Below are 22,803 nucleotides of genomic sequence, written 5' to 3'. Positions count from 1 at the left end.
TGTCATTTACCCCAGTGCTCATCTGCTGCACCCGTGTCTCCCAAGTGGCAGGTGGCTCAGTTCTCATTGATAGGTGGTCAGTGGCTGGTGGAGTTTATGGCATCTCTGTACCAGGGGAAGCCTAATTTTCTGCTCTGAATCCGTGAAATGGACTCAGAACCACTGGTGGTTACCTCACGTATGTGAATCCTGCTGGGGTCTTTTTAGGCTTCTCCTTGGAAGGGGAGGGAGCGATTGCTACCTTAGGCAAATAATTGCACCTGAGAAAGAGATCACAGACCTGACTTTCAGTTCAGGGGGCTCACAGCCAAAACGTCTAGAGTCACAGCCTCTTCTCTGCCATCGTCCACTGTTAGTTGGCAGGCTTCCAAGTGATGATTGAAAACATCAAAAAAAACCCCCCAAAAAACACCAAATGGTAAATCAGTGCTAATTTCTAACTAAATAGAAGCTTTCGTTCTGAGACCAAGCTGTCATTCTTAATGTGCTACTGTACCCAGGACATCATCTCTCTTCTTCTGGGGTGAGATCCATTCCTTCCCCCAGGGTACAGCGTGAGAGGGTAATTTTCCGTCTTGGCTGCCTGGCTTCTTTAGATCAGGACACCCCATCCTATTTATCTGTGTGTGAGAGGCCCGTCGGACGTCTGTTGGGCGACTGCAGCTCGCGTGTTTGCACTGTGACGTCCTTACGGAGCCGCACGCTTCCTCGGTATTTGCGATACTTACTTGCCTAAGAACCCGCTTGGTCTTCCCGCCTTGGGGAGGGAGACCTGTGGTTGGAGGCTCCAGGTAATGTTCCCCAGGTAAGAAAAATCATCCTGTGTTCATCAGAGGACAGGGGTGTTTGTCGTCCTTCAGGAGCCTGTGGCTTCCCATTGGCCCAGGGCCTCCGGGAGCCATCCCGCTTTCCGAAGTCCAGCAGCACAGAGTGCTGGGGGCCTTGTCTGGAATCTTCCTCTGGCACCTTTGACGTCATGGCCCTGTGACCGTTGTCTGTATTTTTACGGAAGCCCCAGCTCTTTAATCATTTGGCTTTGGTCAGTTGGAATAATGGATGTTTGCCAGCCCCACGGGTGCCGACACACCTGCCGGGTTCAGTGAGGATGTTGTGCTTTTTCATATCACAGTGAAACCTTCGTGTTTTCACTGAGGGTGTGTCTTCATTAACCAAAATACACTCACTGTTTCTAAACGGAGTGGGCCTTGTTCCCGTGTAGGTTATACCCCCTCACCCCCCAACACACACACATCGGGGCCATTTTCCACTATAAAAAAGTGCTCTTCAAAAGCAAATCGTCTTTTCTTCCGGCTTAAACGTGCTTGTTTGTTTCTAGAAATAAGCACTTTAAAACAAAATGCAAAGTGTTATATATGCTCTAGTAGTTCCAACTGCATAAGCAGCTCATTTCCTCCCAAGATGCAAATAGCCAGTGTGTTTCTTGGTGTGGAGACAGCATTTTAAAACATGCCCACTTAGCTATACGTTCTATGAGAAAAAGATGGTTGAGGGAGGCCACACTTTTGAATGAGGCTCAGGCTGTGGTTCTTGACTGGCTTGTTACGTTTTCCTTTGGCCACTTCCAAAGGTACCACTTTCTTCTGACTTTGTAATATCTTATTTTTGATTTCTAATTGTGATAAAACACACAGAACATAAAATCGTTCATCTTAACCATGCCTGCGTATATTCATGTGCAACTAGGCCCCAGAACGTTCTTCTGCTCATTAACCACTGACTCCCCAGTCCCTGGAACCCACTGTTCTTTCTGTCTCCGCAAACCTGACTCCTCTGGGGACCTCTTCTAAAGTGAGATCACACAGTCCTTGTCTTTTCGTGACTGGCTTGTTTCACTGAGCATCACGTCCTCAAGGCTAAACAATACTCCTGTGTATTTACCTACTGCATTCAGTGTATCTGTCCATCCATTGGTGGTGGTTTACATGACTGCCTTCCACTCAATGTTTAAATAAACTTTTAGTTCGCAAGAGTGGTGGATTTACAGAAAAACATAACAGGTGGTACAGAAAGTTCCCACATGCCCCACACTCCGCTCCCCCTGTCATTAACACCTTATCCTGTACATTTGTCACTGAATGAACTAGTGCTGACACGTTATGAAATGATGTCCATATTTCTTCAACGATTTTCTCAAAATGTTTATTCATTTTTGAGAGTGAGAATGGGGAGGGGCGGAGAGAGAAGAGGACAGAGGATCCGAAGAGGTCTCTGTGCTGAGTAGAGAGCCCAATGTGGGGCTCGAACTCACAAACGGTGAGATCATGATCTGAGCCAGAAGTCGGACGCTGAACCGACTGAGCCACCCAGGTGCCCCGTTTCAATGATTTTTTTAGTCATTCTCCGTAGGGTCCCACTGCTTGAAGGAGAAACATGCAAGTTGGGTATGGAATTCTGTACTTTGCTTTAAATTTGAAATAATAAAGTTCCTGTCCTGTCTCTTCACAAAATTATAGGACGATCCTTTCAAAAATAAAGCCTTGTTATTTAGCAACAATGCCCAAGAATTGCATCCGGATCCTTTCCAGACCGAAGACCCCTTCAAATCCGACCCATTTAAAGGAGCTGATCCCTTCAAAGGTATCTCTCTCGGTGCCCACTTAATCATTGAAGGGCTGTTTACTTTGTGCCTGTTAGAGTTGTCCAATGACCAGAGTGGTTGGCCAGTAGCACCTTCTGGAATGGAGGGGGAAGGGAGTTCTTTGAGCCCCGTGGGTCACCAGAGTGTTGCACCTCGGCCTGGTCCACTGCGGAGCTGAGGTGTTAGAGTTGGGTGGTAAGAGCTGAGCTCCCAGCTTGCAGCGAGGTGCCCATGTTCACGGGCAGCTGGCTCCGCCCTCGACCTCTGCTCGCTTTGGTTCCCATCCTCCTGTCGGGGTGGTAAGTTCTCCCTCGCTGCCCTGGTGGGATGGGTAAGATAACCAGAGGTAGTCATGATCGTGAGACTCCCCAGTGAGCGACAAGTCCCCACATAAATCTAAGGTCTCGATGTGACACATTTGCCCAGAGCCCCACATGAGTCCAGAATAACTAAGAAGGCTTCTAGAGATACATGTTCTCGCTTTGGTCCTTCAGAGCAAGGTAGCGTTTCCAGGAAGGCTACCTGTATGTCCCTGAGCAAATGTACAGAGAGGGCGAGGCATGGAGAGGGCAGAGGGGAGTGCCTTTCCGGCATCACGTGTGGAATCGAAGCACCACAGGACCAAAGCGACACCGGGCGGCTCTGGAAGCTCAGATGTGTGGAGCTCGTCCTCACACTGGGGCTGGCCGTGGGTCGGGCCCTGTGTTGTCCTGGCTGGGGGAGGTGAGAGGGAGAATGAGGTACAAGAGTGTAGCATGGCAGAGAGAGAGCGACCAGTGAATTCTGGCTCGTTCCACATTTCCCCCCGCTGCGGCCCCGTGTCGAGCAGCCAGTGGTGCCTCATTTCGTCCTGAACCCCCCAGCTGGGAACAGCCGCCTCGGCCAGTCGCTGCTCCTCCTTGGATATGCCAGGGTCATTTCTACAGTAGAGCTAAACATTCCTCTCTCCTCCAATCTAGGTGACCCGTTCCAGAATGACCCCTTCGCAGAACAACAGACCGCTTCAGCAGGTAAGAGCCTTTGTGGAAGAGGCTTTTTGGTTTTTCATGGACTGGTCCTCACCCTTATTTATCTACTTCTTTCTTTTTTTTTTTTTTTTTTTTTTTTTTTTGCTGAGGTGAAATTTGTAGAACACAAAACTCAACATTTTTAAAGTGACAATTCAGTGGCATTTGGTACATTCTTAATGTACAACCACCACCTGTGTGTAGTTCTAGAATGTTTCCATCCCCTAAAAGGAAACCTTATCCCCATGAGCAGTCACGCCCTCCTCCCCCAGCCCCAGGCAACCACCAATCTGCTGTCTATCTCTGGATTTACCTGTGTTTTCATTATTAAAGTCAGCTTTGTCGAGAGGTGTAATTTATACACAGCAAAATTCACCAATTTTAAGTGTATAATTAGATGAGTTTTGATAAATGAGTTTTGAGTTAGGTGAGAACATTTCCATCATCCCAGAAGGTTCTGTTCTGCCTCCTACCCCCCATCCCCGGGTCCCTAGCAATCACTGATCTGCTTTCTGTCATTACGGTTTTTACCTTTTCTAGAATTTCATATAAAGGGCATCAGTCAGGTACGCACTCTTTTATGTTTGGGTTCTTTCACTAAGCGCAATGTTGTTTATTCATGGAGCATGTTTTTCTTCACTTTCCAAAACACCTTCTAGATCCATTTGGAGGGGATCCTTTCAAAGAAAGCGACCCGTTCCGTGGCTCTGCACCTGACGACTTCTTTAAGAAACAGACAAAGAACGACCCATTTACCTCAGACCCGTTCACGAAAAACCCTTCCTTACCCTCAAAGGTGAGTGTCACCTGGGAGGCCTAGGTGCTGCCCGTGTGTGCCCTTGGCGCACACGAAAGTGGCCCTTCCTTATCCCCCGCCCACCCCCGGGCCGAGTCCGGGGCTCCAACATGCGGACTGAGCTTGCGAAGCCTGACACGTGTGCGCGTAGGCCGTGAGCGCCACACGGTTCTCCGGGAGCTGGGCCGCGGGCATGTCCTACTCCTGGAAGGTGAGGTGACTAGTCCCTGTGAGGCTTGTCCCGTGAATCAGGGGTCACGTTCAGAGGTGCACTGAGCCCGCGTCAGGATGGGTTGGGCCCCGAATAGCTCTCTTTTCTCTGTTCCTTCCTGTGTCCCTGTCACTTCAGCTCAGGCCCACTGGCTGGCTTCTCTGTTCTGTCGCCTGCCCCCACTGCGACCCCATCTCCCAACAAAAATGAAACAAAACAAAGCATCACACGTTCCACATGACCACCCTGCCATCTTCCTGGCAGCACTTAGTGTGTGAGGCACTCACGTGCCCCTCTCCACCCCCAGCATCTAGCGGACCGTGTGTTTTGCAGTGTTAGGCCCAACACACTGCATTAAATGGCTGTCAGTTAGGATTTGAAAAGCAAAACAGTGACTGATTGAACAGAGAATTCTCATGTCTAGGGGAGGGCGGCTTATAGCCTCCTTTCATGTTCTGGGCTATATCTCTTCCAAAGCCCTACACGTGCCCTGTCTGTCCCTCTAGACCCAGAGTTTCTTGAAGGCCAGGATTGGTTTGTAACGTTTCCATCTGTGAGACCTGTCACGGGGACCCCCTTTCAATCTTGGTATTGAGCTGTGTGTGATGTGTGTTCTCACTCTCTGTGGATCAATTTTGTTGAGCTTGTCCATCAACCAGCTTTTGGTTATGTTAATTTCCCCTCCTGTTTGTTTCTATTTCACTGATTTCTGCTTTTTATTATTTCCTTCCTCCTCTTTTGGGTTAGTGCTTTGCTCTTCCATTTCTAACATCTGAAGATTCAACCTCAGGTCACTGATCTTAGACCGTTTTTTCTAATATAAATGTTTTCAAACTACACATTTTGCCCTGAGCACTGCTTAGCCACCTTCCACGCATTTTGATACGTTCTGTCTTTACTGCCTTTTGTTTGTGGTATGTTCTAGTTTCCCTTGCGATATCTCTGTTGAACCATGTGTTATTTAAAATACTGTTTTGTGGGGCGCCTGGGTGGCGCAGTCGGTTGAGCGTCCGACTTCAGCCAGGTCACGATCTTGCGGCCTGTGAGTTTGAGCCCCGCGTCGGGCTCTGGGCTGATGGCTCGGAGCCTGGAGCCTGTTTCTGATTCTGTGTCTCCCTCTCTCTCTGCCCTTCCCCCGTTCATGCTCTGTCTCTCTCTGTCCCAAAAATAAATAAACGTCGAAAAAAAAATTTTTTTTTTAAATAAAATACTGTTTTGTTTTCAGATACTTGGTTTTTTTTTTTTCTTTTACATGTCTTATAGTATTGATTTCTAATTAAATATGCTCCTAGGGAACATGTTTTGTATTTTTTGCGGTCCTTTTAAATTTATTTATATTCATTTTATGGTTTGCATTGGTGTCCATACTGTATAATTGAGAAGAACGTTTATCTATGGTTGTCGGGTTCTATAAATGCGAATTACATCAGTGTGGTTGATAGTACTGTTCAGATCATTTGTGTCTTTACTGTTTTCTGTTTGTTTGTTTGTTTGTTTGTTTTATAGCTTTCCCAATTGCTGAGAGAGGAATGTTAAAAATCTGTGATTGTGGAATTGTCTATAGCCCCGTTAATTCGGTCAAGTTTTGCTTCACGTATTTTGAAGCTCTGCCTGGTGCCTACACATTTCTGCTGGTTGTATCACCGTGATGCAGTGACCCTTTTATCATTATAAAAGCTTTCTTTCTTCCTCTGGTGACACCTTTGTCTTGAGATCTGTTCTATCTATTAAAATAGTTGCCTCATCCTCCTTATGCTTACTCTTTGTACGCTATACCTTTTTTCATCCCTTTACTTTCAGTAAATGGGTTTCTATATATGAAGGGTCTTTTAGAGCGAGCACGTAGTTGGGGCTGCTGGTCAATCCAGTCTGGAAATCTCTGCCTTCGAAATGGAGTATTTAGACCATTAACATTTAATTCAGTTATTGTTGTGGTTAGATTTGAGTCTATTTTATTATTTGCTTGTTCTTTATCCCCTTTGTTTTGTCAATCTATTCCCTTTCTGCCTTCTTCTATTTATTCATTTATTTATTTATTTATTTGAGAAAGAGAGAGAACGCACTAGGGGAGAGGGGCAGAGGGAGAGAGAGACTCTTAAGCAGGCTCCATGCTCAGTGCGGAGCCTGATGTGGGGCTCGATCCCACGACCCTGGGACCATGACCTGAGCCGAAATCAAGAGTCAGACACTCAACCGACTGAACCACCCGGACACCCCCCTGCCTTCTTTTAGACTATTTGAATATTTTCTAGAATTCCATTTTCTAGTATCTTTTGGCCTATTTTACCTATGTCTATTTCTATTATTTTTTAGAGGTTGCTTTAGGGATTACCATATACACCCTTAACTTTTCATAGGCTCCTTGGAGTGAACGTTACATCACTTTATGTAAAATGTAGAAAACTTGCAGCCAAATTTTCTTGGGGGGATAACGATCCTGTCTAAAGGATAGATCCCTTTATCCACCTCCTCCCTAGCCAGCAGTGTCTCCTCTTATGTTACAGGTGTCCTACGAATATAATACGTCTAAATACGTCATAAACCCTGGAAGACAGTCGTTTAAGTTTTGCCTTAATCCACTGTATGTATGTAAAAGAAATTTTAAAGAGGAAAACAGTGGTCTGTTTATTTTTGCCCATATGTTTGCCATTTGCTCTTTATTCCTTCCTCCGGGTCTGACGTTTCCTCCCATTACCCTTATCCTTAAGCCTGAAGAACTTGGTCTGGCACCTCTTCTAATACAGGTCTGCTTTGTTGTCATTCTTGAAGGGTATCGCTGCCTGAGCTAGTAGTTTCTGCCCCTTTCAGCACTTTGAGGATATTGTTCCACTGCTTTCTGGCCTTCCTTGTCCTTGAGGAGAAGCCGTCGGTCTCAGGCACTTGTTCTCCCAAATGTACCATCCTGTTCTTCTCTGGCTGCTTTCTCCCTCTCTGTCTCTCTGTCTCTCTGTCTCTCCCTCTCTGTCTCTCGGTCTCTCTCTGCCTTTCAGTAGTTTGTGAAGCATATGTATGTGGTTTTCTTTGTATTTATGTTGTTTGGGGTTTGCTGACGTTCATAAATCTCTAAATATCTTTTACTGGACTTTGCAAGTTTTTGGCTGTTACTTAAACATTTTCTTTGTCTCCCCTGTTCTCTTCTATCTTTGTGAGATTACAGTTACTTGTATGTTAGAGCTTTTGCTGATGTCACCACAAGTCCCTGAGGCTCTGTTTTCTCATTCTTCTTTCTCTCTCTCTCTTTTTTTCTTGTAGATTGGATAATTTCTTCAGATCTGTCTTCTGTCTCGCTTACTTTTTTCTCTATTTGTTGTGTAGCTGACCTAGTGAAGTTTTATTCTAGATAGTGTACATTTTTCAGTTTTAGAATTTCCATTTGTTTCTTTGTGTGGTTGCTGTTTTTCTGCTAAGATCTACCCATTCCTCTGAAGAGTATTTTCCTTTACTTCACTGAGCACAGTTGTTACTGCTTTAAAGTCGTCCTCATCTAAGAATTCCAGCGTCTGGGGCGTCTTGGCATTGGTTCTATTGATTGTCTTTTCCCTTGAGAACTGGCCACATTTTTCTGGTTCTTTAGAAACGTATCCTGTGTATCATGAGTGCTCTTTCGTGGTGACTGGATACTGCTCTGTTCCTCCAGAGAGTCCGGATGGCGAGTTTTCTGTTGGGGTCTTAGCTTCGCAAAGCCCTCAGATTACAGCTGTCCAGACAGAAGATTCAACCTGGTTCTGTTCGTTCCTGCCCACTTTGAATTCTCGTCCAGAGTCTTCCTGCTTTGGTTCACTTCCTGAGCTTTCGGGTGGTTGCTTGTATTTACCCGTGTTTTGTATCTTGTCCAGAGTTCAGAGGCGTTATCTGCAGGAGGGTTTGGCCCGTGGGGATTTTACTCCACCAGGGTTTAGTACAAATCATTTTATCCTCCTCGTGGCCAGCACCAGACGTCAGGACAGTGTGTGGTTGAACGAATGGCTGGGTAAATGAGTGAACTGCTTTTCACTCTTCCTCTCTCCTTTCACTCAGCTCGACCCCTTTGAATCCAGTGAACCTTTTTCATCCTCCAGTGTCTCCTCAAAAGGATCAGGTGAGACCGATGGCTTATTTTCCTTCTGACCCTCCCCGCTGCCAGTGGAGGGAGCCCACCCGGTGATGGTTTTATTTCCAAAGCTGTGTGTCCTCAGAGTTTATGTCATTAGCCAGGGGCGCCCAGATCCTCGCCGGAAGCACTTTAGCCAAAGCCAGCTATACCTCCCCCCGCCCCTGCCACTGCTCATCTTTGTGGAAAGGGAGGTCGGCAGTAGGGATGAAGTCAGTAATAACACCACTGTTACTGGTTGCTCTTTGCTCATTGCTCCTTACGGATCTCTGGTTTGTACCTTCGGATCTTTTTCCTAAAAGAATCCAAAGTTTGACCGAGGGTACTGGCTTCTGCATTGAGGGAGGGGAGCATTTGTGGACTCCCCCTGGTTCTGGGGAACAGTCCCTGCTTGGTCCTACTGCCTTGCCTAGCAGCTCGTGCTTGATGGTGAGAGAGTTCATTACCATAGGTGGGTGTGGGGGTTATCCAGGCAAATTGCCCCTCCAAAGGAGAAAGCTTGGCAAACTGCATGGACAGGCTCCCCACATACATGGCGTTGGTGGTAGGTCACTGCAGAACTGCACCCCCCTCCCTGACCGGGCTGTGGTTCCACACCTGTCACTCCTCTGCTGACCGTGAGCAGCGCTGGCTAGAAGTACAGATGGGGCAGAGTCCCTGTGGCTGTCCCCTAGGCGGCCGTCACAGCAAGAGACTTCCGGCCGAGCTAGACCAACCATGAGCCAGCGCAGGTGGGGCCAGGGAGGCCTTGTTGAGGGCCTGCGTCCAGGTGCACGGCCCTGGCCACCTCCTCAGATGTCCCGCGCTGGGGGCCGTGGAATATGGAGAGGCAGCACCTGACCCTGACCCCAGGAGGTGTGTTCCCTGAGCTCCCTGTAACTCTGCGTCTGTTGGTGCCACTTTGCAGGTCCCTTTGGAACCTTAGACCCCTTTGGAAGTGGGTCCTTCAATAGTGCTGAGGGCTTTGCCGACTTCAGCCAGATGTCCAAGGTAAAGCCCCACCCACGGAGCACGTGTGCCTCTGCCAGTGTCTTTGTGCCTCTTGTCGTGGTCTTGTCGTGAGCAGCCAGGCATAATTATTAATACCACGTATGTATTTCCTCGGCACCTGTCAGACTCTGAAACGCATCCTCATGTGAGGCCGTGAGCCGGCAGGCAGGGTCTAGAAAATGCCTGTGGTTGTGATTGGCTCCATTTCCCTTCCTCTGAGTGAAACTGCCAGAGCCCTGAATCCCTCCACGAGGCCTACGTGTCGCGGGCTCCCCCCAGTCCTACTGGTGTCTGTTAGCTGCCAGATCTTAGGCAATAAAGTTGTGGCTCCAGAGACCCAGAGAAGAGAAGGCATTAGGCACAGGGGACTCAGGAGGGTCACGGGTGCCAGGCCTGGTGTGCGTGCAGCTGAGACTGGAACTGTGGGCTGCAGGCTGGCAGGCAGGAGGGATCCAGAGAACGTGGGCCGGTTATGTAAGTGGGAGCTGCCTGTGAGAACCCGAGAAGGGTTTGGAAAGTGAGGGCTGGGTTTTGTGAACAAATACACAGGTTCAAGACAGATGACACTCCTGCACTTGTCGGGCTGGGCAGTAGTTGCGTGCCACGGTCAGGCGAATATAGCCCCTGGTGGTGTCGGGGTCCTGTTGTGCGAGGGGCTGGGAGTTGTGGCTAGGAAGCTCTATCATTTATTTATTTATTTTGAGAGAGAATGCACAAACATGAGCGGAGGAGGGACAGGGAGAGAGGGAGTGAGAGGGAGAGAGAGAGAAAGAGAGAGAGAGAGAGAGAGAGAGAGAGAGAGAGAGAGAGAATCCCAAGCAGGCTCTATGCTTAGTGCAGAGCCCAGCGTGGGTATCCGTCTCATGAACCATGAGATCGTGACCTGAGCCGAAATCAAGAGTCGGGTGCTGAACCCACTGAGCCACCCACCAACTGAGCGTTGCCCTGAGAATGCTAAATCTTTAATGTAGCAAAAAGTCAGTAGATCATGTCCAAAATGGACAGATCAAGAAATAACAGTAGATGCCCATGATTATAGAGGTAAATCTCAGAAGAAACCGCTAAGAAGTCAAAAACGTCGGCCATGGTGAGTGGGAAAGGCAATGGTCCGAGGATCTGCAGATCTTCGTTATAACCTTTAGTGTCCCTTGGTTTTAAGTATGAGTACGTACTTCTCTGATAAGAATTTGGGAAAGCGGCATTAGGTGTGCCCCATGTGGGCCTCAGGGCCCCGTCCTGAGGACCCACTTGTGCTCTGCTGCTTGCTGATAGTCCCTGCAGGCAGGTGAGGGCCTCACAGCCCGCGGCCCCAGAGCCATGCTTCTTCACTCATTCCTGCAGTCTTCAGTATCCACCTGCTCCAGCCCAGGTGCCATCGCCGTGGTGTGTGTGGGGGTGAGTGGTGGCCACAAGCGGGAGCCCGTCCCCATCCCTGGTCTTACCTCCTAGTGGGGAAGACTCACAAGCCAGATGGTGGAGAGGGAGCTGGGGAGGGCATCTCGGAGCACGTGGGAGCCGAGCATCCACAGCAAGGAGTCACTTGCTTCCTGCACGCTGCCCACCCCTGCTGGGCAGCCCTCCCCCAGCCGTCCCCGCCGAGCCAGCCCAGGGGGCCTGCTGGCTCCACGTGCACTCAGCCTGAGGGACACACACTCGTCTGGGCACTGAGCGCTTGTGGTGAGCCAATGTGTGATTGTGGCACACGGCTTCTGAGAAACCTTTGAGACTCCGTTCGGGTTTTCAGAGAAGCACATTGAGTGTACATCGTCAAGGTAGCAAACCCAGTTTCTGGCCACAGAGAGGGTGTCTGCTTAGCCATCGGCTGTCACAGGAGGGAGCTCGGAGGTGCTGGTGTAGCTGCCTCTCATTGCAGTGCCTGTGGGGAGCAAGCCTCCGTCCCTCGTGTGAGAACGCTGGGACTCGGATGGTCAGGATGCTGTCTGGGATTGGCCAGAAGGCCCCAGGACAGGAGAGTTGCTCGGACGTTTGCCTATCACTTGGCGGCTGTTACACACGGCCCTCCCTGCTCCTGGAGTGGAACTGTGCATCCTTCGCTTTCTCGTCCCTGCTTAGTAGGCAGGAAAATCACCTCTTGAAAGCAGAAAACTTGTGCCACATGGTGGCAGCAGTCCCCAAACGAAGGGGCCTGCATCGCATTCTCCAGCTGTCGGAGCGAGCCCTCTCCCTTTGGGAGGCTGGCCCCAAAGACAGAGGGAGTGAGCCGCCAGTGGCCAGAGCTGAGACAAGGACAAGGGCACAAGAGGTGCCCTTTTGAGAGGTGTCCTCATCGAGGCTGCATGGGCTGGCGGGGGCTGCGCAGGGCAGCCAGTCTGGATGGGCTCTGGGCTTCCCTCTCCTTGTCCTCGTGTCCCTCGATCAGGCCGCACACACACGTGCACTTGTGACTCCAGAGCTGGTGGCCCCTTCCTGTTGGAGGCACTGGCTGGACGGAGCTGGACGGGGCCGTGGAAAATTTGTCTCCAGTGCTCCTTTGTTTTGTTTCCACGCTCCCGTCACCTCCCAGTGTCCTGCCACTTGTCCAGCTGTACACCGAGCCCTAACCTGGTAGGACTCTGTTTTCCCCTTCGGTTCTCTTTCTGTTTTTCAAGAAAAACATCGTGTGTATAAATAAAATGCTGAAGGAAATGAAAGTAAAGTGGCGAGAAGGCTTTTTTTTTTTTTTTTTTTTTTTTTTTTTTTGGCTTCTTGGTTTTGTTTTTTTGCGTGTGTTTTTTACATTGCCAGCTTTTCCCCTTCTGAGTGGGGTGGCAAGGCGATGCACACGGAGCCCTTTCTTGACTCCACCCTAAGTCAAGGTGTCCTCCTCTGCGTGGCGGTGCGGAGGGAAGGTGACCGCCAGAGAGCTGGTTCCAGCACATTCCTTTGGGAGAATCTTCGGGCTTGCTGCTGGCAGGGGAGGTCCTCCCACCCCCCAACCCGCAGAGATGTTTTTAGACCCGTGTTAATCCATCCCCTTGCTTTAAGAACAAATTCTGAGCATCTGAGAGTAAGAACAAGACCTGAACATAATTATTTCACTCCCTCCCCCCATGAAAAAAAGCCATCCGTGCAGTCCTTGGCTGGTCGTCAGGCCCTTTCCATTCGTTTTTCCAGTGGTTTTTAAAGCTACGCATTCCTATTTAGGGCCGTTTCTTAAAAGGTGAGAGTAGCTTGCTTTAAACCAACTCTTTAAACCGTGAACCCAAACATGTTCCTCTCAGAGGTGCTTTTTATAGTGGCTTTTCTCTTCTTTTTCTTTTTTTTTTCTTTCTGAGCACGCTTCACGCTGTGCCAGCCCGGAGAGCCCCTGCCGGCTTTACTGAAACCCTTCTAAAAATAGCGACTTTCCCTGAAGCTGCAGCCTGAGGAGGAACGGGTCGGGTCCCAGAGGAGGCTTCTTGGGAAACCTGGAGTTGTGAAAATTGGGATTCGGAAATGTTGCTCGCGGGCTGTGTGGTGTTAGAAGTGCTGTGGCTCACGGACGTGGTGGGAGTGGGCCTTTATGGGTGGAGCCCTGTCCCCCTGGAGGGAGCTCACCAGCTCACTGGGTTTGAGCACAGAGGGGACAGAGGGACATCCTGGCCTGCAAGTGCCCTCCACCAGCTGGGACCATCGTTATGGCTCGTGGTCCAGGCTGCAGCTCGTGGGCTGGATGGACGGGGACCCCGCGTACCCGACGCACAGCGGGGTGTGTCCAGAGGGCTCCAGCTGCCACTCCAGAGCTGGTGCATTCCCAATAGTCGGGACGAAGACTGGGGTCCACGTGGGGGGCCTTTGGGCTGGTCATGCCACCTCCCTGCTAAGAAATTGGTTTTGATTCCTGCCTGCCTGTCTCAGGTTGTGCAGAAATCGCATGAGCCTGTGTTTGGTGAATGGCGGGGGCAGGAGCAGAACCCACATGCTCTCCCAGCAACTTTGCCCCCCATCCCTTACCCCCATTCCCAGACTACAGATTCTAAATAGACCTTGATACTTCGCCTCAACTCTCACGCTGTTGCCCTCCAAGGGCAGGGTCTATGGTTAATGGGAAATGGCAGGAATAAAACATCAGTAGCTGATGGGGCATCTGCAGGTTCCTATGGGCATCTAAAAGAATTTGACCACGGCCACACCCTTGGCACGATCATTTTGCCATCTTGGGCCAGTGTTTTTGGGGTTCCTGTTGGAGCTGTTTACACATGACTTCGTTGCATTTTTGCTGCAGCCCTAGAGCGAGGGCCTGTCATTATGGCCATTTCACGGATGTGAAAGCTGAGGCACCGAGCAGTTGGCTGTGGCAGGGCCGGGCCTCCAGCCCAGGCAGGGCCTCCCAGCCTCCTCCTGACCACTGCACTCTGTAGTGCAGACGTTCCAGAAACTTGAGCTGCAGGACTCCCTGCCTTCTGTTCCTAAAAGGACAGGTGTCCACCGAGCCCAGAATGGGGGGCAGTGGCCGCGGAGGGAAGAACCTCCTTGCCCTACCACAGTCCTGCCAGCCCCGTCCGCCCCTCTTGCTCTGAGCTTCCTGGGGGGCCGGCATGGTCTTGGCAGGAGACTGAGTCTTCCTCATTTGACCCCCGTCTTCCTCAGGGCTTTTGCTGTCCCACTGACCCCGTGACCTGTTCTGCCTCTTGGCTGCATCCACCTGTGTCTCTCTGGGCCCGAGGACAGAGCTCGGCCTGGTTCAAGGCCCCAGACCTATCGCAGAGGGTAGGCCGCCGGCAGTGGAGGGCCCTGGCCCCGGAGGCAGATGACGTGGCTTCCTAACTCCCTGACTCCACCACTGAGGTGCTCTGTGGCTGTAGGCTGCATCGCCTCTCTGTGCCTCAGTTTCCCTGTGTGTAAAACAGAAGCGGTTGTTGGGAAGACAAGAAGATTAGCAAGGAGCCAACATCTCCCACCCTAGAGGCCTCGGAGGGCTGGTAGAGGGGACCAGGATTGCCCAGCAGGATGTCCCTCTCGTGGGCTGGCCACCTCTTCCCCACTGGAGCCTGGTGTCTATGACTGTGCCTGGGGCGGGGGTTGCACGTCATTGTCCCTGTGCTCAGATCCCAGGGGAGGGGGAGCTGTGTGCCATGACTGGATCCCAGAGGAGGGAGGACTCAGGCCCTGTCACCCAAAACCTGCGCTGGCCCATCTGCAGCTCGTCCGTCTGCCACTGGGGTTTTGTCGTGGCCCGGCACCGTACTGGCACTCTGCACATGAGCTGCCCACGGAGACGAGTCACGGCCCGCCACGGGTGCTGCCCCATCACCTGGGCGGGGGCCCGTGCCTGCGCACGGTGATGTGTGTCCTGTGGCGTCCCACCAGGATATCAGGCAGGCACAGTTGGCAGAAAGGACTCTGGGGGCGGCGGTGAGGCTCGGTCAGTCTCTGAGAACAAGAGGGGATCGGGGTGGATGAGGTAGAGCTTGTCCCAGCTGGAGACCCTGTGTGCAGCGGGGCGCAAGGAGTTCCAGGGACCGGGGAATTGTCGAGGGGATGGGGCGGCCGCAGGGATGAGGCGGCCGCAGGGATGAGGCGGAAGAATCGGGCAGTGGGGGGGCGCTGCCGAAGTCCCCCTGTACCTTGAAGAGCGCTGTGGAGGCCACCTGTGGGCACTGGGGCTGCAGACTGCTGTGCACCTACCTGTCCCCCCTACCCCCCAGCCCACCTGTGCATCTGTCTCACTGGGAGGGAGGCTCTGAGTTGCATTTGAGGTGGGGGGGTGGGGGTGGAAGGGCTGTGCTGGAGGTGAGAGGAGCCTGGCAGAGGCAGCTGAGCCGGTGCCGGCCGGAGTGGGCGGGGCAGCAGCACCCTCGGGCCACCTGGGGGCGAGGGGGTGCTCCGCTGCCCTTCTGACCCGGTGCTCAGCCCAGAGGCGGCACACGGAAGGGACTGCAGCTACTGCGAGGGCTTGGGCGGGGCCCATCTCTGAAGCATGAGCAGGAGGCCCAGGGGACCCTGGGGTCAGGAAAGACTCAGTGTCCCTGTGTGGGTAGGATGGTGCGTGTGGCAGGTCACACCCCTCTTGTGACATCAGCCCATCAAGGCACAGGGCGGCTCTCGCCTGCTCTCTGTTCGCTGGCTTGTCCCTCACAGGCCAGAGGACCCTGGCTGTTGAGGGTGGAGGAAAGCAGGGGTCTTGGGAGAGACCCGGGTCCCCGTGGGGCCGTGCCGCAGAGCCCCGGAGGGTTGGGGGCCTCGCCGAGGCTCTCGGTACGTGAGCATTGGCTGAATGGACATCCGTTGCCTCCGTTTTAACGATTATTTTTGCCTCTCTTTCGTGTCCTCTCTTACAGCCCCCAACTTCTGGTCCTTTCACCTCCTCCTTTGGAGGGGCAGGATTCCCAGATGACCCCTTTAAAAGTAAACAGGACACTCCCGCTCTGCCTCCGAAGAAACCTGCTCCTCCGCGGCCTAAACCGCCCAGCGGTCAGTACGCTTTCTTCTCTCGCAGCGCCCGCCCCCCGTCGCAGGCCGGCGGCGGTAGGGGGACCAGGGGCTTCTCTGTTCACCAGACCAGAGTGGAGCAGATGTCGGGGGCCCCACACTTGGCGCAAGAGGGTCTCCCTACCGCTTAGGCCTGGGTCTGTGCACAGTGTGTGCCTGGAGCACGCCTCCCACCCCACCCACCCTCACCCTGTCCTGGGGGCCCCTGGGCTCCAGGCTCAGTGTGGGCCTCCGGGGTGGTCTCCAGAAGGCCCAGGGCTCAGCCCTTGTGGTGGCGTGTGTGGTCAAGATCTGGTGGCCCCTCCGGCTTCCCCTCCCACCTGAGCTGTTTTCCAAGTTGGCTGAGGCCTCCCCCTCGATCCAGTGCCTCCCTGCTGGTTAAGGACTCGGCGTGGGGTTTGGGGTGGGGGTCCTTTTGGCCGTGCTTGATGCAAGAGGAGGCAGGTGGCTCTGGGCTCTTTTCTGCTTGGCTCCCGCCCGGTGTCGCTCCCGAAGAGCTCTAAGCAGGAGGCTTCCTGTAGACCTGGCCCATCCTGGCTGTGGCTGGTGCTGCTGATCTCTCGGTCCTGCCCCTGGGGCCCCACTCTCAGGAGAGGGCCCAGGTGTCCCCCTGAGGAGGCCGAGGACTCAGAGCTTGTGTGGGGACTCTGTCTCATATGATGGCCACAGGCTGACAGGCCAGGTTGCCGGACTCGAAAGGAGAAAGCTGTTGTTTCGAGTGGCAGAGGGATTCACTGCAATTTCCTAGCCCCTTCCTCCACCCCTGCTTACTGTTTTCTTGCTGCCCTGGCTTCAGGCAGTCTCTGCGACGCTGTCCTGGGTGGGTGGCCATAGGAGACCCACACGCTCCCTCGAAACTTGGTCCTGCCTGAGCTAGCTTCTGCCCTTCAGTCCGCCTGGGGCTCCACTCGGCGGCCCGTGGAACTCTCTAGTTGCAGCTGGTCATTGGTCCCAGGCCCTCCAGTCATCCCACACAAGGTCCACCCGTCAAAGTCCTCCTCTTAGCAGAGGTGAATGGAGGGGAAGTTATTTTTAAGAGGCCGCCTGCCCTGTCATATCACCTGAGCGAGCTACGGCTTGCTTTCAGGAGGACGGGAGCCCTGCCTGCAGGGCGGCTCTACGGGGACCCTGACAGTCTCCTGATGGAAAGTCATCAGGCCTCCGTGCTCCACCTGAAAGAAGGGAGCCACAGCATGCGTGCACACGCCTGCATACCCCCCGCCCATGCATGGGTTCACGCTTATGTGCCTATGTGCGTGCTCACATGCTCACGTGCTGCTCACACGTGCAGACGCGTGTGCACACATGCACACATTCCCGTGCACCCTCGCCTGTATGTGTTCTCACACAGTGCTCCCACGCACCTGCATGTGCGTTGCACACGTCACGTTCTCACACACACACGGGCTCGTACACGGGACAGTGCAGGAGGTGTCGGGCCTCAAGGAGATGCTCCAGAACTTCACGCTCAGGGTTTCTTGGAAACTCTTATTTCCGCCTCCTCCCCTTACTTGAACCAGTGCCGGATCTGCGTTTAAACTTGCTCTTCACTGTCCCCTTCCCCTTCGTGTCACCCTCTGCAAAGCCTCCGCGCCCCGTTTGGGCTTCTGCTTGTAGTGCGCCGCGGACTTAGAAAGCAGAGAAGCCATCCGCATTTGGGAGAGGTTTGGGCCTGTATTCTGGGGAGTCTCAGGCTGCTTTGCTCTTGGCTTTGGGCCACCGTACCCTTGCTCTGCCGTGGCCGGTGAGGTGCTGGTGCCCCAAATATCCTGTTCATGTCCATAGACCCTCAGGGAGCACTTGTGGGTCTGTTCCCTAGCCAGCTTACCTAGCAAGACCTCCAAGAGAGGACGGGCACCATGATGGTCGTTTCTCAGAAGAGGAAAGGGAAGTGAGAGAGGTCACGTGGGCCACCCACTGTCACCCAGCAAAGTGGCAGCAGGGCCAGCCCTGGACCCAGCGACCTGCCCCCCCCCCCCCCCCCCCCCGGGCCTCTCCATCCCTGTCAACAGTTGGAATGAGGTTCAGAGTGCTCTGGAGATTGGCGATGCGTGCACAGTGTTTGATCTGTAACGGCCGCAACATACCTGCGTTGAGGTCTAAATGTCTCTCGTCTGATTCTCTTACCTAGAAGCAGTGGCTGATCAGAAAAACTCTGTGCTGTACACACTGCTGGGTGGTAGGTACACGCCGTTGTCGTTTGAGCACTTCCAGCGGTGGCTCAGCTGCGATTTCGTACTAACCTCTAACAACACGGACGTTGCCGGCCGTGTAGATGCACCCCACGCATGACATCTGAACTGAGCAGTTGACACTTTAATGATTGCATCTGGGGCGGGGCGGGGGGGGGATGTGCACCCTGACACCACCCCTCCATGTCCACACCGCACAGAGCGAGACCGCGTAAGCTCCGGAGCAGTCGGGGGGTTAGCTGGTTATTAGCAGGACAGGTCAGTGGACGAGTCTGGAGCCAGTCCTGCTCAAAGTGTTTGTTATGAGGACAGAGGGCACGACTTGTGTTTTCTTGGCTGCTTACAACAGGCAGCAGCCAGGGAGATGTCCAAATTTTGTTGTTTTTCTGTTTTTGTTTTTGTTTTTTAAGAAAACGAAGGCCAACCTTTTGAAAGTGAGGGAACAGAATGTGCTTCTCCGCTCTTCTCACTGACTGGGCCTTTTGCCGTGTGGAAAGGCCACCCGGCCGGCATCTGAGGTGGCCACTGCCACCTGGGAACACCACATGGTCACACTCAAGGGCCTTCCCAGCTTGCGGAAGGCCCCACTGTGGCCCCACCTTGGGGGCAAGGTGAAGTGGGTACCCGGCTGCTGGGGGCCCTGTGGTCCTGGTGAGGGAGCCCTGCTCCATGGAGATCCCAAGTGGACGGTCCAGACCGCATGGCGAGAACAGTTTTTTCCACAAACCAAAACTCACGGCTTCATGCCTGCACTCACAGAAACCAACATGAAGGCACGGCTCGTCCGTAGTAGGGTCTAGAACTCTGCCAGGTCTCTGCACCTGGAGGTGGCTCTGATATGTGAGGCCACTAGAATCCAGGATGGTAGGTCAGGCTCAGTCCGTGTTTCTGGACATTGGCGCAAGGGCCAAGGGTCACGTTCTGGCTGTGCCATCTCCTTGAGGGGCTCTGGGCGAGCACCTGCTCCTCACCAAGCCTCGGTTTCCCTGACTGAACATGGGACCGACTCTGGCCGAGCAGGGGCCGTGTGGAGAAAGTGCCCTGCACGGTGATGACCCTCGCTGTGATGTGTGTGATGTGTGTCCCCATCCCCTCCCCAGGGTCCCGGGACCAGGACACAGGTCCTCTTCCACAGGCTCCTTTCCCAGAGGCGGACAGAAGCTGGGCCTGAGGCAGCCATGTGCACGCCGGGAGTTACCAACGGACCCTTTCCCCCACGAGATTGCAGTTTGGCAGAAACCTTTGCAGTTGAAAGAGTCAGAGCATGGGTAGCTGAACTTCAAAGAGGGCTCCAGGGTCCTCTCTGGCGAAGCTCAGCTCTTGTCGCTTGTGCGGGACAGGGTGCACGTTTGGGTCTGAGTCACGCATGGTCTTTTGGGTACCGTCTCTCGCATGCCGTATCTTGCAGTGTTCACCTTCTGTGGGAGTTGTTTTTGTTTGTTCTTAAAAGCTCCACTGAGGTTTGACGTGCAGTAAACTCGCGTATTTAAGTGTCAGCCTGTTGCGATCACGGTGGGGGACCGGCCACCTGGGAGCCTCACCGAGGTTCCCTGTGAAAGAGTTCTGGTGTCATGTACATGTGACTAGAGCAGCCCACGGCTGGCCATCGGCTTTCGCTGCTAAAGATGCAGTTCTGTCTTGACCCGAGCCAGAAAGCGTGCCCTCCGGGCCACTGAGAATCACCCTCTGGGACACCTGGAGCTCTAGGGTCCACACTGAGTTCTCTGTGCTCAGAGCTCTTTTCTAGAAAGGTCTGTCAAGGTATTCAGTAAGCAGCAGGTGCCTGTTCTTGGTAGAGAGAATTGGTTTCTTCCAGGCAGATGCAAAACAGACCCCGCTCGCAGCCTCTGAAACCTGTCAGTTAAAGCTGGTGCTCGCACACCTCCCCCAGGTAAACAATGGTGTATTTTCTGCAACGGATCAGAGACCGAGATCAGTCAGAACTCACCGCTGAAGAGTTTCTAGGTAAAAGTTGTTGATTTGCAAAGGGAGAAACAGATTTTTTTTCAAGGGCAGGAAATGGCTGTGTGGGTGTCAGTGATTGGGCCTCCGCACCCCAGCGACAGATAGCGGGATCCTGCCCTCGGCCCCACCCTCCCCACTTCCTGCAAGTGCAGCCCTGCACCCTGCCCGGCCCCTGCGGCGCCCCCAAGTCACCTTTAACCTCTCCGCAATTTAATTAGCCTTTTATTACTGCTAATGACCTTTTCACCTCCACAATAAAGCCATGCACATGCCCAGGTTGCCTTTTTTGGTCCCCTCCCACCTGCCCTCAATTCGCCAACCGACACAGGGAAAATGAAATCGCATTTAATCTGAGTCCTGTTTGAGTCAAATGATTAAAAAACAAAACAAACAAAAAAGCAGTCCTGTCCCCCCTGGAACGGGAGTCCCCTCCCACAGCTGTGTGTGGACGCCACACAGGGTGACTGCGGCTTCTTGCTTTGGCCGGTTCTGGCTGCTGCCCACCCACAGGCCAGCCCGCTCACTGGGCGGTCACCCTGCCCGTCCCGGGTGAGCCGCCCGCGGGACTCGGTCGTGGAGGAAGCCCCGAGTTCCTCCACGGCACCAGCCCGTGTGCACGCTCGGCTCTCCACCTGCTCTGACAGGCCAGGCTGAGGCTGAAACCGGGGTGGCCGTCCTTCGCCCGTGTGGGTCCCGGACCTCTTGTTTGTCGCTCAAGATCCACTTTTAAAATGGCTTCTCCAGTTGAGCCGTGCGGTTAGCACCTCAACCTTGAACCTAACTACTTTAATTCCGTTCCCACGATGATTTCAAAGAGATAATTCGGTGGGTACAAGCGAAGTTCTAGAATGGGACAAGAGCGGTTCGCCGCCATCTCAAGAAGCCTGGAAAATTCTGGCACTTGCCGGCCAGCCTGGGTCGGGGTGCCGCAGCGGAGCCGCGGGCGCCCAGCCTGGTGGAGCCCTCCTTTCCCGCTCGCCGTCCCCGCCAGCTGGGGTGGAGGCGGGGGGGGGGGGGGGGGGGACGAGCATCTGTGTCAGGGCTGGGGGTGACGCCCTGGCAGCACGCGCTCGCCAGCAGACCCTGCTCCCCGCAGACAGAGAAACGCCCTTTTCCTCTCAGCCTCTTCCTTGAGAAATGCCTGGAGATGGACTGTTCTCTGGGGTGCATTTCTGCTCTGCAAAGTCGGCTGAGTTTGAAAATAGAAGCATTTGCCTATCTTAGCACACGCCCACCCTCCTGCACCCCGGAGGGAAGATTGAGTGGGAGTTGAGTGACACAGTTGTCATCTGTAGCTCAGTGGCGTGGGGTCCCGGAGCAGAGGAATCCGAGTTCCTGGGGGGCTGTGGGGCCTCAGGGTGGGGTGTGGGCTTAGGAAGCCTGGACCCCCTGCCCATCCTGCCACCGACCGTGGGTGTGAATGGATAGGAGCCACTGCCCTGCCCCTGGTCCCCCGCCCCCTTCCCAGCCATCTTGAGGGCTTCATGTGCCTGCTGCCAGGCTTCCCCCAACCCCTTGGTTCCACTTAGAGTGACGTGAAGGAGCCTAGGAAGGTGTGCCCGGTGTGGCCCCTACTTCTCCACGGTCCCACATCCCCTCATTTCTCGATTCAAAGCACCGAGTCATTCCTTTGCCTCTGCCTTTGTCAGCTGAAAAACAGTATGTGCGTGTGGGGCAGGGGGGAGTCTGACCATACAGAGAGCAAGAGTGGGGGGGGTCCCCTGTTCTGCTAAGACTGGACTCGCTCCTTCCAAGCTGCCCCACAGTAGGAGGGAGCTCCTGGGGGGCTGTGCACCTCCAGTGCACACACGCTTTCTAACCGTCTTTCAGACCCGCCCATGACACTTGTGATTTTGTTAAATGTGGGCACGACGCCTTTCTGCCCGTGCCGAGGTAGCGATTTGGCAGCTTTGGAGCTCCTCTGTAGGGACGAACAGAGGCTGGGCCACCTCGGCCCTGTGGCACAGACCCAGGGCTCCCCCCCGTCTGGCTGCTGCGTAGCCACGAGCGTCTCCCCATCCCCTGCCAGGGCGCCCTGAGCCCCTGGGAGAGGTTGGCACAGGTCGGCGCACGGGGCTGTTCCAGCAGAGTGTGTCGAAGGCAAAATTCAAAGGACAAATGTGATTTTTGCAAAAGCAGAACTATGAGACCTGCAGTCTGTGTTGTTTTTGTTGTAAAGACCGATCTGTAATTTGACAGATTGGTAAGTTGACTTGTAAGTCGCGAGCTCCTCTCCCTGTTTTGGCACAGAACTAAGGTAGCGTCGGGAGCCTTTTGTTGAAACTTCTTGAAAATCCTCTCTCTCAGTGATACGTGTGTCTTGAGGACCCAAAGAGTGTGGCCACTTTCCTTCCCCCTTTTCTCCTCTCTCTCCTGATGGCGGGTTGACCCCACATCCACGGGGTCGTCACCCAGCTCAATTCCATGACCTTTGACCACCCCAGACACCGTAGAGGCTGAAAAACATATCAGTCGTGGAGATGCCTGGTGGATGATAGTAAATATTTGTTCAGCTTTTCTCAACAATTCAGTACCAAACCTC

General features: G+C 53.5%; 1 protein-coding gene across 12 annotated transcripts in view; it reads left to right on the top strand.

The window, feature by feature from the left end:
- The window catches only part of EPS15L1 (epidermal growth factor receptor pathway substrate 15 like 1), a 98,079-nt gene that overhangs the window by 61,881 nt on the left and 13,395 nt on the right, over positions 1 to 22,803 (top strand). For 6 of the 12 annotated variants that reach the window (XM_047828643.1, XM_047828638.1, XM_047828665.1 and 3 more), the window contains exons 17-23: positions 2,475 to 2,598; positions 3,559 to 3,609; positions 4,266 to 4,402; positions 8,631 to 8,691; positions 9,611 to 9,693; positions 15,954 to 16,086; positions 18,236 to 18,283. In XM_047828643.1, the coding sequence (XP_047684599.1) occupies positions 2,475 to 2,598; positions 3,559 to 3,609; positions 4,266 to 4,402; positions 8,631 to 8,691; positions 9,611 to 9,693; positions 15,954 to 16,086; positions 18,236 to 18,283 (637 nt within the window). Of the gene's footprint in view, positions 1 to 2,474; positions 2,599 to 3,558; positions 3,610 to 4,265; positions 4,403 to 8,630; positions 8,692 to 9,610; positions 9,793 to 15,953; positions 16,087 to 18,235; positions 18,284 to 22,803 lie in introns of those variants that run through there. The other 6 variants (XM_047828649.1, XM_047828699.1, XM_047828688.1 and 3 more) reach the window with 4 other exon arrangements.

The sequence above is a fragment of the Prionailurus viverrinus genome, chromosome A2 (genome assembly GCF_022837055.1).
Source record: "Prionailurus viverrinus isolate Anna chromosome A2, UM_Priviv_1.0, whole genome shotgun sequence".
NCBI classification, from domain to species: Eukaryota; Metazoa; Chordata; class Mammalia; order Carnivora; family Felidae; genus Prionailurus; species Prionailurus viverrinus.
The sequence above is the reverse complement of the archived record's forward strand: the minus strand, read 5'-3'. Positions and strand labels throughout refer to the sequence as shown.